At 34.2% G+C, this 13356-nt stretch overlaps 2 protein-coding genes across 2 annotated transcripts in view; one reads left to right on the forward strand and one right to left on the reverse strand.

The window, feature by feature from the left end:
* Positions 1–6992, forward strand: part of DNAJC24 (DnaJ heat shock protein family (Hsp40) member C24) — a 62128-nt gene extending 55136 nt beyond the window's left edge. The window contains exons 4-5 of the mRNA XM_024752581.1: positions 2156–2224; positions 5887–6992. Coding sequence (XP_024608349.1) covers positions 2156–2224; positions 5887–6017 — 200 coding nt within the window. The 3' untranslated portion in view covers positions 6018–6992. The remainder of the gene's footprint in view (positions 1–2155; positions 2225–5886) is intronic.
* Positions 6993–7144: 152 nt separating this feature from the next.
* Positions 7145–13356, reverse strand: part of IMMP1L (inner mitochondrial membrane peptidase subunit 1) — a 78867-nt gene continuing 72655 nt past the window's right edge. Inside the window, 2 exon segments of the mRNA XM_024752580.1 lie at positions 7145–7310; positions 8189–8299. Of these exon segments, the coding sequence (XP_024608348.1) occupies positions 7242–7310; positions 8189–8299 (180 nt within the window). The 3' untranslated portion in view covers positions 7145–7241.

The raw sequence follows: 13356 nt of genomic DNA on the forward strand, positions 1-13356 counted from the left end.
TCTGACCTTGGGTAAAGTACTAACCATTTTTATGTTCTGTTTTCTTTCCCTTTTACCATGAGATATGGTCTAAACTGATCTTTCAACTAAGAAGTAGTTAGCTACAATAAAGTTCCTGTACAGAAAGAGGAAAAAAATAATAAAAATGTAAAAGCCACTTTTTGGAGTAGGTGGAATAATAGAAAGGGTTCCACATGAAATAGTAACTAGGGAGAATAACAATAGCTTCCTAGTAGAGAAGCAGAACAATACAAACCTGACTTGCTTGGCAGTTATATTTGCCAGTTATTTCTCTTTAATTATTTTAAAATAAGCATGGCATAATGGATACTTATGAATGGGTTGTCTTTTTTAACAATTAATGTATTACATGTGTCCAAGATAGGTTAGATTAAGGTTTATTCATCTTGTCATTACCTCTGCCTTGTCTGATTTGCTCTGATTTCAAAATTACTTAAGATATCTGTAAGATACCCTGGAATATATTTCCCCTAACCAAGCTCTAGTAAGTGCCAATTACCCCCATTCTTCAATTCTAAAACAGTGTTTCATTTCTGCATTCAAGCAGATTATCCTGGTCCTTCTGAGTAAGAAATTGAAACATGTGATAAAAGTCCATGAGACTTTTAGATAGAATTTTTTTTAATTTGGAATACTGAATAAACTATAACCAAGGAAACTTTATATAGAATGTGGAAATTAAATTGTTTTGTTCAGAAACTACCTCGTATACTGATACACTTTGCATAGGCTATTCAGTGGACACACAGAGATGGAAGAACCACCCCTGACCACTTCGCAGAAGTCTTTATCTTTGGGTTTTAGAACAGTTTAATAGACTTAGTACCCAGTAAATATGAAATGATATAATATTTGACATACCTTAATAGAAAAGCACGGTGAGTTCAAAATATTGTATAATCTTTTCATCTATTTTAAAATTGTGTAACTCACCAATAAATTTTGAACAGGCAGTTATTAGATATAATTAAGTCGCAGGCATTCACACAACGGAACAAAGGGAAGCATTCTCAGCAAGTGAACAAGAGACTAGTGAGACAGCTAAAGAAAATTTCATTGGGGTGGGGGGTGGATTTTAGTAGTTTCTTTTAAGCATTGACTTCTAGAAGAACAATACAAGCATACAGGAAGTACAGCGTGCCTTTAAAAACAAAGACAAGTGATTCTCATATATAGTTGCTTTCTTTGTCCTACAGTACACTTGCTGTAAGTAAGAGTGCATGCTTATACTACCTAGACCATATTCCTACTAAATTTAGGTGGCATTCCTGGTTTCTTTGGACCTAGGGAAAACTTTGGCCCAGGAAACAGCAGTGGAACATCAACACAGAAAGGTTGTGTTGCGTGGCTATTAAAATATTTTAAAATAATTATTCCTTTAAGTTACCTGTTACTCTGTTGTGAGGAATTAAAAATCAGATGACTAAAAGCCCCCTTAAATTTGGTTAGAGCCTTATTCTTTAAGGCACTTTTAGCCTGATCTCAGTTGATTGGAAGAACACCCTTGTATTAGTTTGCTCCATCTGCCATAACAAAATGCCATAGACTGGGTGGTTTAAACAACAGAAATTTATTTCTCACAGTGCTGGAGGCTGAAAAATCCAAGATTGAGGTGCAAGTTGATGAGGATCCTGGTCAGGTCTCTTTCTGGCTTGCAAAGGACCACTTTCTTGCTGTGTCTTCATGATACTTTCCTCTGTGCATGTGAGTGGGGAGAGACCTCTCTCTTCGTCCTCTTGTAAGGCCATCAATTCTATCAGATTAGGACCCCACTCTTATGACCTCATTTAACCTTAATTACCTTCTAAAAGGCTTATTTCCAAATACAGTATGTTGGGAGTTAGGGCTTCAACATAAGGATTTGGGAGGCGGGACATAATTCAGTCCAGAGTGACCCTTCTAAAGTAGATAATTTGATATACATAAGGTTAAAAAGCTAGTAAAATATTATAACTGAGGTTCAAATATAGTTATTTTTTACCTGACTCCACACTGTCTTTCTTAGTCACAAATATAGTAAGCTAAGTTTTTATATAATTAGAATTGTAGTGACCAGGCTGGACTTGCCTTCTTAGCATTCTTCATGGTTATGATTTAAGTATCAAAATTAAGTGTCTCATTCTGTATTTTACAGAAGATGATCTAAGAAATATGGGACCAGTAGATGCTCGAGTATATCTTGAAGAAATGTCTTGGAATGAAGGTTGGAATTATTTTTTTCTCTTGATTACAATCAGGAAAAATATTAGGGACCTCCTATAAGAAAATAACCATAGGATGTTCGGAAATAACAGCTTGGCTTTCTATATATATGTGGGTGTTTTTGTTTGGAATCTTTTTGTTTCATTCTAAACTTCAATTATTGATGTCCACTTATGTGACTCATTTCCAGTTATTTTCCTATCCTAATTAGATGTTAGGTACTTAAGATTTCATATGGTTTTCTTTTTTAAACTACTTTGATTTTTTGTTTATGCTCCATCTGTATAACAGGGAATATAGTCAAAGGAGATAATTTTTTCCATCCTATGTTGACACTTAAGATGAATTCCTATTAGAATATATGTTTATTTTTGTTTCTTTATATGGAATGATAAATTGTCAGAGCAAGGATTTTAATGTTATACACGTTATACTCTTCTACTTGGAGCTTGATGTTTAACCTCCTTTTTTGATTGTGTCTTAAGTGGTAAAGAAAAGTCTGTCACTCCCTTTTACCTACCATGAAGTCATATCTTTTTCCCCCTTCCTATTAATAGAATTTAAAAACTTTAATCTAACTTAATTTTCCATTCTTCAGATTAGTTCTGTGAATTGCTCTGGTTAGGTTTTATTAAGTTCCTTTTTTTTAAAATGGAAGCCATGAATACCATAATTACATGTTTCTCTGGGCAAATGAAGAAGTCTTACTGTTTTCTAGAATTTTATATACTCTTAGTCCTATAACTGTATTATTCAGCCTGGGGTACAGATTCCCTGGGTGTTTATAAAAATTTATTAGTAAGTGTGGATAAGTAGAAGATAAACAGCCTGTCCTTTCCGAAACCAAGTTTACTGGAATATTTTTTAATGGCAAATTCTTAGCTTAGTGCTCTTAGGAAGCTGGGTCACAAAGCTATATTGACTTAGAAGGGGAATCATGTTTTTGCCTATGAGCCACTCTGCTCCTAAACTGCCAAATGAAATCCTGGAGTAGAAATTCTTATTTGCAGTGAATGATTGGAAAACTTGAGATTTTGTGTAACTGGGGCTCCCGGGGTTCATGATAGTTTCATCAGAGTAAACAGGAAGAGCTACTGCTGTGAAAATAGAATACACTAGTGACACTGATTTCACTGCTACTTTGTGAAGGGGATAGATTAGAACATGTTTATCAGGGAGACTTGCCCAGCTCAATAATATTTTTTGAAAATACAGTATTGCCAGCTTATCAACCAGCATATGTGTGTGTGTGTCCATCTCTTATTGGACAAATTAGTTCTTCTTGTTGTAGTTGATACGACTAATATGTTTTGTTACTAATAATTCCTGATAATATTAAAACAGTGAAAACTGGTTTTTGTAATTTTTACTTCTTTAGTAAAATTGTAAAAATATAATCAATTTAAGATTTTATTTTAAATTAAGACTGTGGATTAGTGTGGTTCAAGCATCTGTTCAGTCCGCAAATATATGGGCTTTTTGATAACAAGTGAAAATTCCAAGACATTGAAAGACATACACAACATGAAATCAAGAATTATCATAAATGTTATTGTCCTTGGTACTCCCTAAAGTAAACTTGACAGTGAAGACGATAAAGAAGCATCCCAGCTACAGCCAATGAATAAGTTATAAGCAGCTACAGTTCATCTTAAAAGTATAGGATGTTCTTAGATACTTATTTAAATTAAGGGTTTTTTATCACTGTAAAGATAGAAATAGTCCTTATCCTTATGAGAGAAAATAGTGAGTAGCAGCTACATGAAGCTATTATTTTTGCAGGAATGTTTAAAAACTGGTCATGTGAGTTTTGCTGTTGAATTTGCAATTTGGAATTGTTCTGTGCGATTGCAAAGAGCAGCCTTGGCAGATGAAAGTACATAAAAAGTGTGATCAACTGGACTAGCAAAAGCATTTGATGATTCCTTCATGGGCGCTTTCAGAATAACCTTGGAAGGTGAAGATCCAGAATAGGAGAAAAGTGGATGAAATCCTACATGATAAACATAGCCAAATTATCAGCTTCTGGGTCCAGGAACAGTAGGAAATGATGCATACTATGCTTGAAAGGCATACCTGAAGAACTATTGAGACTGAAGTTGGCCATTCCCCTTACAGTTAGTCTCTTACACAGCTTGGTTGTTTTGTCTTCATTCAGTGTATTTAAAATTATGATTTCTGTGAAGATATCACTTTAAGTGACAGTAGAATAATTTAAGAAGAAATTTAAAAAGATGTGTTTTAGTGAGAATTAACATTTGGAATCATCTATGACAAAACTCCACAGTAGCCCATGGTGGCCTCTGCATTATTTACCAAGCACATGTCACCTCAAATTGTTTCTCATTGTTCACTGAGGTGGTGAAAAAACAACAGGGAGATTTAGCTCCAGAAAACCAATGGTTAGAATATGTATTTTTAGACAATTTAATAATAGTTCACTTTGAAAGCATGCTCTATTACACATATATGTTGGCTCAGATAGGGAAGATGTTAATGTTTTAAAATTCAAGATTAAATTATTTTTCTTTATAGAGAAAAAAGACATTGTGGTGAAAAATGAAAAGCAGGATTGTGAATTAATGTTTTCCTTACTGATAAAATAAACATGTAAAGCTGGCTTATTTAATTGCTTGTTTTTCTAAGACCAAAGTTGATTAGAGAACAAATCCAAGGCAGTTGAATATTTTTTTTCTTTTCTTTTCTCTTCTTTTCATGGCATATGATGAGATCTAAGTGTTAAAAAATGAAGTTTGAGAATTGAATGAAGATATTTGATTGTAAGAAATTATATCTTTAGAGATTTAGTTCATTTATCTCTAATTTTTTTTATGACAGTAGTAAAATAATGAGATCAGTAATTACTTTTCTTTGACAGTCACTCCTCGGTGACAGTAAAATGGAATAACCAGTGGATCAGAGATTCTTTCAGCTAAAAGACAAAGTATTTCAACTTCCTAGGAAGATGAAACTTATAAAATTTCCCCCATTCGTAGGCAGAACGTTGCACCATATTGCCTCCTTTGGGCATCTCACTTCAGTGATTGTCCTTTTGGTTCCTAAATCATTTGTAAACACCAAACAAATAGGTACACACACATAGCCCCCACAGAAAGGACACCATAGTATATGTCTATACATTTAAGTCAGGATTCTTGAAATAGTGTGATACCAGAACAGACAGGATTCAAATGCTGAACCTGATAAACAGTCAAGTCAGCAGTTTTCTCTGAAAGGATATACTACTGGCAAAGGCATGCTCCTTAACAATAAGACAGGTAGGGCTGTTTCTCTTCTTCCTTCACAGTAATACTTTAGACAACCACATTGTTCAGAAGAATGTAAAATTTACATGAATCTTAAGAAAACAGAAGACTTCAAATAAATTTCATTGGTCACTTCTGAGCATCTGCTCTCCCCTACAGGATCTTTGGTCTATTGTTTCATACCCTCAGTACATTTCCTCCACCTCCACAGATAAAGATTTTTTAGTAGATACTTTTTAGAAACACTGCCCCTATTCGAGAAATTTTTTCAAGTTCTCATTTAAATATATTTTATATTGACCGATCTTTTTTCTTTTGCAGTTTCTGTGGAATAGCTGCATTTTTTAAAAAGGTGTTAACGAAGTAGTTACATGTAAGCATTTTGTTTTCTTTGCAGATGATCATTCTTTTTCTCTGAGTTGTCGATGTGGTGGAAAATACAGTGTTTCCAAGGATGAAGCAGAAGAAGTGACGCTGATTTCTTGTGATATGTGTTCACTAGTTATAGAACTCCTTCATTATCGCTGAGATTGTTCACTAAGTGGAATTCTTTAGTGTATTCAGACACATGGAGGAAAATCTACTCCACTTTGTCCATTCAAGCAAACGTATAATATAAGCTGATTAAAAAAAAAAGAATTCTTTTTTGTCAGCTCTATCATTTGCAGAGAAAATATAAGACTGTCGAAGTCCACCTAGATTAATAGAAAATTCATTTCATTATTCATATGTATTTACATTTTATATTTACAGATTGCTAAGAAAGGGGGCTTGAATTAAAAATTATATTTAGTGAATTCCCATCTGAGAAGTTTATAATTGGTGCATTTTCTCCTTGGTACAAAATATAAGAATTTTCCTTTCTTCATATAAGTGTGTCTCATCTTTTAATGGGTCACAGTATCATCATATTCCTTTATAGTTGCTAAGTTTTTTAAGTAAGTAACATATTTCTAGCTGCTAAAGTTATAGGCCTTTTATACAACTATTTCAAATCTCAGGTCATTAGAATTAAGTTAGAATCTTCATGAATAACTTGTGAGCCTAGGTCTCCCATGATGAAGGCTGGATATGGATATTCATGAGTTATTTCAAAGTTAATAAAGTGAAATGGCAACCGGAGAAAGGAGGAGAGCCTTGGAGTCAGAAAACCGTGGCCACTGCATTGCTGGTATGATGAAGTGGACTTTTTTGTGTTATTATTGATTATAGTAAAGCTTTTATTTTTCTATATATTTAATATTCTATGAGTCAGAACTCATTTAAAAAATTTTAAGGAATCCTTTATGGGATCACTGAAACATTCTTCCTTAATTTCAAATGAGTAAGCCAAGCATGTGACTTGGCAGCTTTTTATTAGGTCAAACTCTTGGTTTATTGTTGGTGTGGACTTAGAAGACTAGTTAGTACTCTGCCTTGTAAATGTAGCTAAAGTATGAGGCATATTCAAGAGGAGTAAATTACATTCCTTATACCTAATACAACCAAAAATTTGAAAGTGAGGTTGTTCCAGGTTTTCCCTAAAAATATTTTCGTATCAGAATTTAGATGACTCATTTTGGATTACACTTTTATCCATATATTTTGAACAAATATAGCTTGCAAGAGTGTGTGTTGCTTATTCTTTATATTTAACAATTAAAAATAACTCAAACTGAATAGCAAATAGTTTATTAGTAAGTACATGGTTTTCAGTGACAATAAATTCACTTTAGCAGAAGACAATAATCAAATCAAAAGAATAAATGCTTGCTAATCATCAGAAAATCTGTGGCCATTAGGGCTGTCACGTAGAAATCCAAAATCACTCAGAGGCCAAATCTGTAAAATCAAAATGTGATTGAAGACAATTAGTAAAGTGATATTATAGCATCATCATATTCCCTTCTTTTTTTCATTCATCCCTTTCTCTATGCCGTATAATTAAATGCTGTCTCCTTATTCTTCAATCAAGAACAAATTTTCTACTTCAAAATAAGACTGTAGAAAGTAAACCTGTATGTGTATGTATTTAACTTCTAAAGCTTGGAACATTCAATCATTATACTAGAAAATAATATGTGTGTAGTGTGTATATGTTTGTTTTTTCTTTCACTATCGTCAGAGTTAACTGTAAACCTACGTACTTGAATGTAACATCTGCTTAAGTGTAAAAAATCCTGTAAATTATCCAACAGCCCCAAATACTCATGTCTGTTTTTCTCCTGACTGCTTGTGGCAAAAAGGAAAAGCCAGTGAAAACAATCATCTTTACTATTACATTTACTACAACCATGATAAGTGCATTACTCGCTGTACTTAACCGGGATATCCCTGCATTCCAGCTAGTTGCTGGATTGCTCTTCTGCAGATGCATATTAATATATGCCCTGGGTATGAATATGGTTGGAAAAGTTGTATGAGAGAAAAGTAAATTTTTGGAGAGTCAAATTAAAAGCTTCTTATGCTACAACTAATCTGAACTTTATTTTTCAAAAAAAAATTATTCTCAATTACCTGTCATAATGGGGGAGTGGTAATGTTTATAGCTATGAAGGCCAACATGTTCATAAAGTGTAGTAGTCATTGCAACAGTTTTACATCCACTGACAGCCTAAAGATTTCAGTTCTTCTGAAAGGAACTTTTTTTTTTTTTGGTTTTGGTTTTTTTTCCCAGCTCAGAGAAGAAAGCCTGCATTTTAAGCAGAAAACAGTAGTACCTTAAAGAAGATACGTCCTCTTATTAGTCCATATGGAACAGGTCCATAGTACCTGGAATCTGTAGAATTCTGTAGATTATCACCTTCTAACCACACATGACCTGTTGGCACCTAGAATTATAGAAGAAAGCAGCCCCTTTAAAAAAGAAAAACAAATCTGGGTACTATAAATAAAAAATCATGTCTTTTGGAGGTAGGGAGAAATGTCCTAAAGTTCTCTTTTATAAAATACATTCAAACCCTATAATTTGCATTTTTGCTGTTATTTCTTGCATAATAAAATAACTTTTACTAAATATTAATAAGTAGTATTAATATTTCAACTTTTTAAAAGACCTATCTTTTTTGCCATATGGTTCCCAAACATTAATTTGTTATGCAAACCCCAAACTGAGGTTATAAGAGATCAAAACAGTGTGACAGGGTCATTAATTTAATAGACTTCAAAAGAGGTCATTAGGATGCTGACTGAAAATGTGCCCTCCTGTCTCAATAACAGCATAAGCAGGGCAGCCACTCACTCAGCAACATCCTGGGGCCAATACCAAGGCCAGACCTATTAGAATGCTCATGATGAACTAAATGGTAATTGATTGTGACATCAATTACAAATAATCTCATCATTTTATTGGAGTGGGCTTGTCAGAATTCTAATTAAGATCCTTGTTCTGCCTTTGTACAGGCCATATCTTCAATGCATTATACTTCAATAATGACCATCAAGAACTAGAAGGACCTATTATAAAATCATCAGTTGTAAAATTAATGATGGTGACCTTCTACTAAATGAAAAGATCCCATCTTCTATATGTCCTGTGTATTAACTGGGATATAGCATAAATTTAAATTTTTACTCAGTGACAATCCTAAGTATATTTAGGACAGAACACATTACTTACAAAAATGCCCACTGTGATATGAGATAGATATTTGCCCGTTAATGTCTGTTCAATATAAACTTTAAAAATTACTCTTCAGTAACAATCTTCAAAATTGCATTTTAAAGTTTCTTTTTTATAGGTTTTGTTACCCAAGAAAGTTGAATTATTGACCAGACCAAAATGATCTATGGAAAGGAATCAATTTTCACTATTCTTTTGACTGATTATTACTTGGGAACCTTATGTGAAGAAAAATATTCATATTAGGTTTAATAAGAAATGACCAGTTTTTTAAAATGTCACAAAATTTTTAAAAACGACTTTTAGAGCAGTTTTAGGTTCACAGCACAGCTGAGAGGAAGGTACAGAGATCTCCCATATACCTCCTGCCTCCACTCATGCACAGCCTCCCCATTACATCCCCACTAGAGTGGCATGTCTGTTACACTGACATCATCATCACCCGAAGTCCCACGGTTTACCTTAGGGTTCACTCTTGGTGTTGTACATTCTATGAATTTGGACAAATGTATGACATGTATCCACATCACAGTACCATACATAGTATTTTCACTGCCCCCCAAATCCTCTGTGATCTGCCTATTCATTCTCCCCCCCATCACCCCTGAGTTACCTTTTGGAAAAATAAATGTATACAAGCATGTAAAATTTGAATTACACTTTACTTAGAGATTATATAATTTTGAAATATATAATTTTGGAATGTCTTATATCATGTAGAAATATTAGCCCAAAATGATTCAAGTTACTTATTTTCATTTAGATACACTTAAATGTTAAATCTATTTGTAGAGTGAGGATAAAGTTTTTTGAAAGAATATCAGATATTGTAAGATCATTAACTTCTACTAGTGGAACTAGTTGTAGGTTCTAGGGCTAATAGCAAGGTTCATTCCTACCTATAGAATAAGTAGATCTATATGTAGTGAAGCGTAAGGCTGCTCAAATAGAAAAATGAGTACATCTCAGGTTACAGATGAAAAGAAGAACAAAGCGTATTTGGAAAAGGTGAAATAAGTCATTAAATATATTCTGAAGTACTGCCTTGGGAGAAACTACAATGTGAACATCTTGGGTGTCTAAATTTCCATAGTTTTTCCTTAATATGTGTTTGTTCCTGAGTTCTAAAAATAGGTAACATATACGAATAGTTAAATACGATTATAAAGTTAGGGACACCAATAAAAGCAAAGGAGAACAAAAATCAAAAAACGAATAAAGATACTAACAATCCAGCAAGATCTTTTTTTGCCTGTCCGATTGATCCAATATAATTTCCTTTCTCCATGAAGCTTTTCCCTATGTTGCCTGCACATACCAAATACTCTAGGTTGTTTAAAACACTTAGAAGTCTGCCCTACATGGGGCTCTGGAACATAACATCCTCTTACATGCTTGGCTTTTGTGTATGTCTACTATTTTGTGACTGAAAAAGCCAACAGACAATAATCATGTCATGATCTTAAATCCTTACAACACCTAAACCAATGTTGGAACTCAAATATTTGTTGGTGATTAGTATTAGTTAAGTAGAAATTCTTGTAAAGCACAATCACTTTTGTGGCAGTTATGACCTAAGTTTCTTCCAAATTTAGATAAATACAGTGATGAAGTATTATCTCTGGTATAGTAAAGTTAACAAGAACAGAAAGGAATCTGCTAAGAGAGACCCAGAACATGCCATCAGAAACCTTTGGAGGAGTGTGACCCAGGCTGTTCACACCTAGTCCTTGACTGCAAGGGGTGGAACAAAAGGGAGGAATAGTAACACAAACTAGTGTTTATACATTTCTGATCATTTTAATTTAAACAAACACACACATTTGATCCTTAAAACAACCTGTGAAGTACAGTTACTGACATTTAACAGAAGTAGGTTCAAATATGGAACATGCTACCTCTTACTTACCTGAAGCCCATATATGCTAATACCCATGCATCCATTCATAGCAAAGGAATAACCTTTACATCTTAAGACTTCAATGTTTGATATAAAGTACAGACACAAGGAAACAACCTCATCACTGATGGTACCTTTAATAAGAGCTTCTCTATAAATGGGAAAACCTGAGTGTGAGTCTTAAAATCAAAGCAGTCACCTTTGCTGATCTACCTGTCACTTATTTTCCCAGTAAAAAATTCATTGTTTGCAGTTACTCCACTTTTGAAACACATACTTATTTTTGATATGGGGTAAGGGTGTACACTTTTAAATCAATTTTAGAGATACTTTACAGTAAAATGTGCTCATTTTGTTTTGACACTAGTTTTGAAAAATGTGCATTCCTGTGTAACCACCAACCACAATCAAGATGTAGAACATTACTACTATGCCCAAAAGTTCCCTCCTTTTCCAGTCCACCTCCCACCCCTACACCTTGTCCCAGGCAACTAGTGATCTGTTTCCTGTTTACTAGAGACTAGTTTTACTAAAGTTCATATAAGTGAGATTGCACAGTACATAGTATTTTGTGTCAGGCTTTTATTCAGCAGTTTTTAAACGATTAATACATGTTGTATGTATCAGTCATTCATTGCTTTTTACTGCTGAGTATATCCCATTGTAAATCACAATTTCTTTCCATGAACCTGTTGATGGATATTTGTGTTGTCTGCAATTTTGGGCTGTTACAAATAAAGCACTATGAACGTTCATGTATAAGTCTGTTTCTTTTCAGTAAATATGTAGGGGTAGAATTTCTGGGTCATAAGTGTACGCTTAATCTTAAACTTTTCCAAAGTAATTATACCATTTTACACTCCCAACAGCAATGTATGAGTGTTTCTGTTGCTTCACAACCTTGGTATTTTCAATTAAAAACATTTTTGCCATTCTAGTAGGCTATTGGTGTCACATTGTGGTTTTCATTTGCATTTCTCTGGTAAGTATTTTTTCTTGTACCTATTAGTGTATCTTTTGTGAAATGTCTATTTAAATATTTTGCCCATTTTTAAAATGGATTATTCTTATTCATTTTAAGAGCCCTTTATGTATCTTGAGTACAGGTCCTTTGACAGGTATTGCAAATACTTCTTCCCAGTCTGGGATCTTTTCTTTTGCAATTTTTAATCTGCTGTAAAGACGATATATTTTTAGGCTCTAGAAATTTCACTTGGTTCTTTTTTATATTTACCATTTCTCCCTCATTATGTTCATCCTCTAGATCCCTGAAAATATTTATAATTGGTGTTTTAGAGCACATGACTTAATTCCATTACGTCTCATTTCTGGATCTGTTTTTCTTCTAGTTGTGGGTTACATTTTCCTACTTCTTCACATATCTAATAATTTGTTATTGAGCTGAACGTTCATTTGTTGAGTGGATTTTGTTCTCTTTTTAGAGAGCACTGAATGTTGAAGAGGTCTGTTTGGTTTTTGGAAGGTGGTTAAGTTAGCTGTGGAACAGCTTATTCCTGTCAAGCCTTGTTTTTAAGCGTTGGGTCTCTCTCACACTGTAAGGGCTAGTCTAGCCCACTCCTGAGGCATGATATTCCGGGGTCTCTATGGAATGCTCTAGATATTTAATGAGATCTGTCCACTGTGGCTGGTAAGAACTCAAATGACTCAGCCCTGTGTGAGCTCTGGGAATTGCTTGGCTGCTGCCAATAGCTGTTTGGTGCTCAGTCTCTAAATTTCACCATAAGCAGGCAGTTTAGTGTTCAGCCCCAAAACCAAGAGAATACTCTACACAGATTGCTGGAGATCATTCTGTAGCTCTTCTCCCCGGTGGTTTGATGCATAAATTCCAACCACTTAAACTTCCCTATACCCTAATCTCTGTCTCTTCAACTCAGCAAGACCACTGTCCTTTGTTTGAATTTTCCTCCTCGCACCTTCTGAAAACTGCTTTAAGGCAGAAGTTAGGGAAAGTATAAGGCTTGCCTTGTTTGTTTCCCTGCTCTCAGGAATCCGTCTTGTACTGCCTGCTGCGCATTGTCTGAAAACTGTTTCACATAGTTTGTCCAGTTTTCTAGTTCTTTATGGCAGGAGGGCAAGTTCAGCCGCAGTTTCTCCATAATTGCCAGATGTTCAAAGTATCTAATATTTAAAGTCTTATTTTTTAGCATACCTCCTAACAATATGAAGAAAATCCTTTTGGTGAGAACTAAAGTTCTTGATGTAAGTAAAGTGTGCCTTTGGCATCTCTGCCTTGCATCCCCTTCAGTGGCATGCCCTGTGTGTCCTCATTTTACCCTTTCCCTATCAAAATCTCTAGAAAAGATTCGCCAAACTCAGCAGGCAATTATGTATAAGCAGATAAGTTC

This window comes from Neophocaena asiaeorientalis, unplaced genomic scaffold, assembly GCF_003031525.2.
Source record: "Neophocaena asiaeorientalis asiaeorientalis breed wild unplaced genomic scaffold, Neophocaena_asiaeorientalis_V1.1 scaffold196, whole genome shotgun sequence".
NCBI classification, from domain to species: Eukaryota; Metazoa; Chordata; class Mammalia; order Artiodactyla; family Phocoenidae; genus Neophocaena; species Neophocaena asiaeorientalis.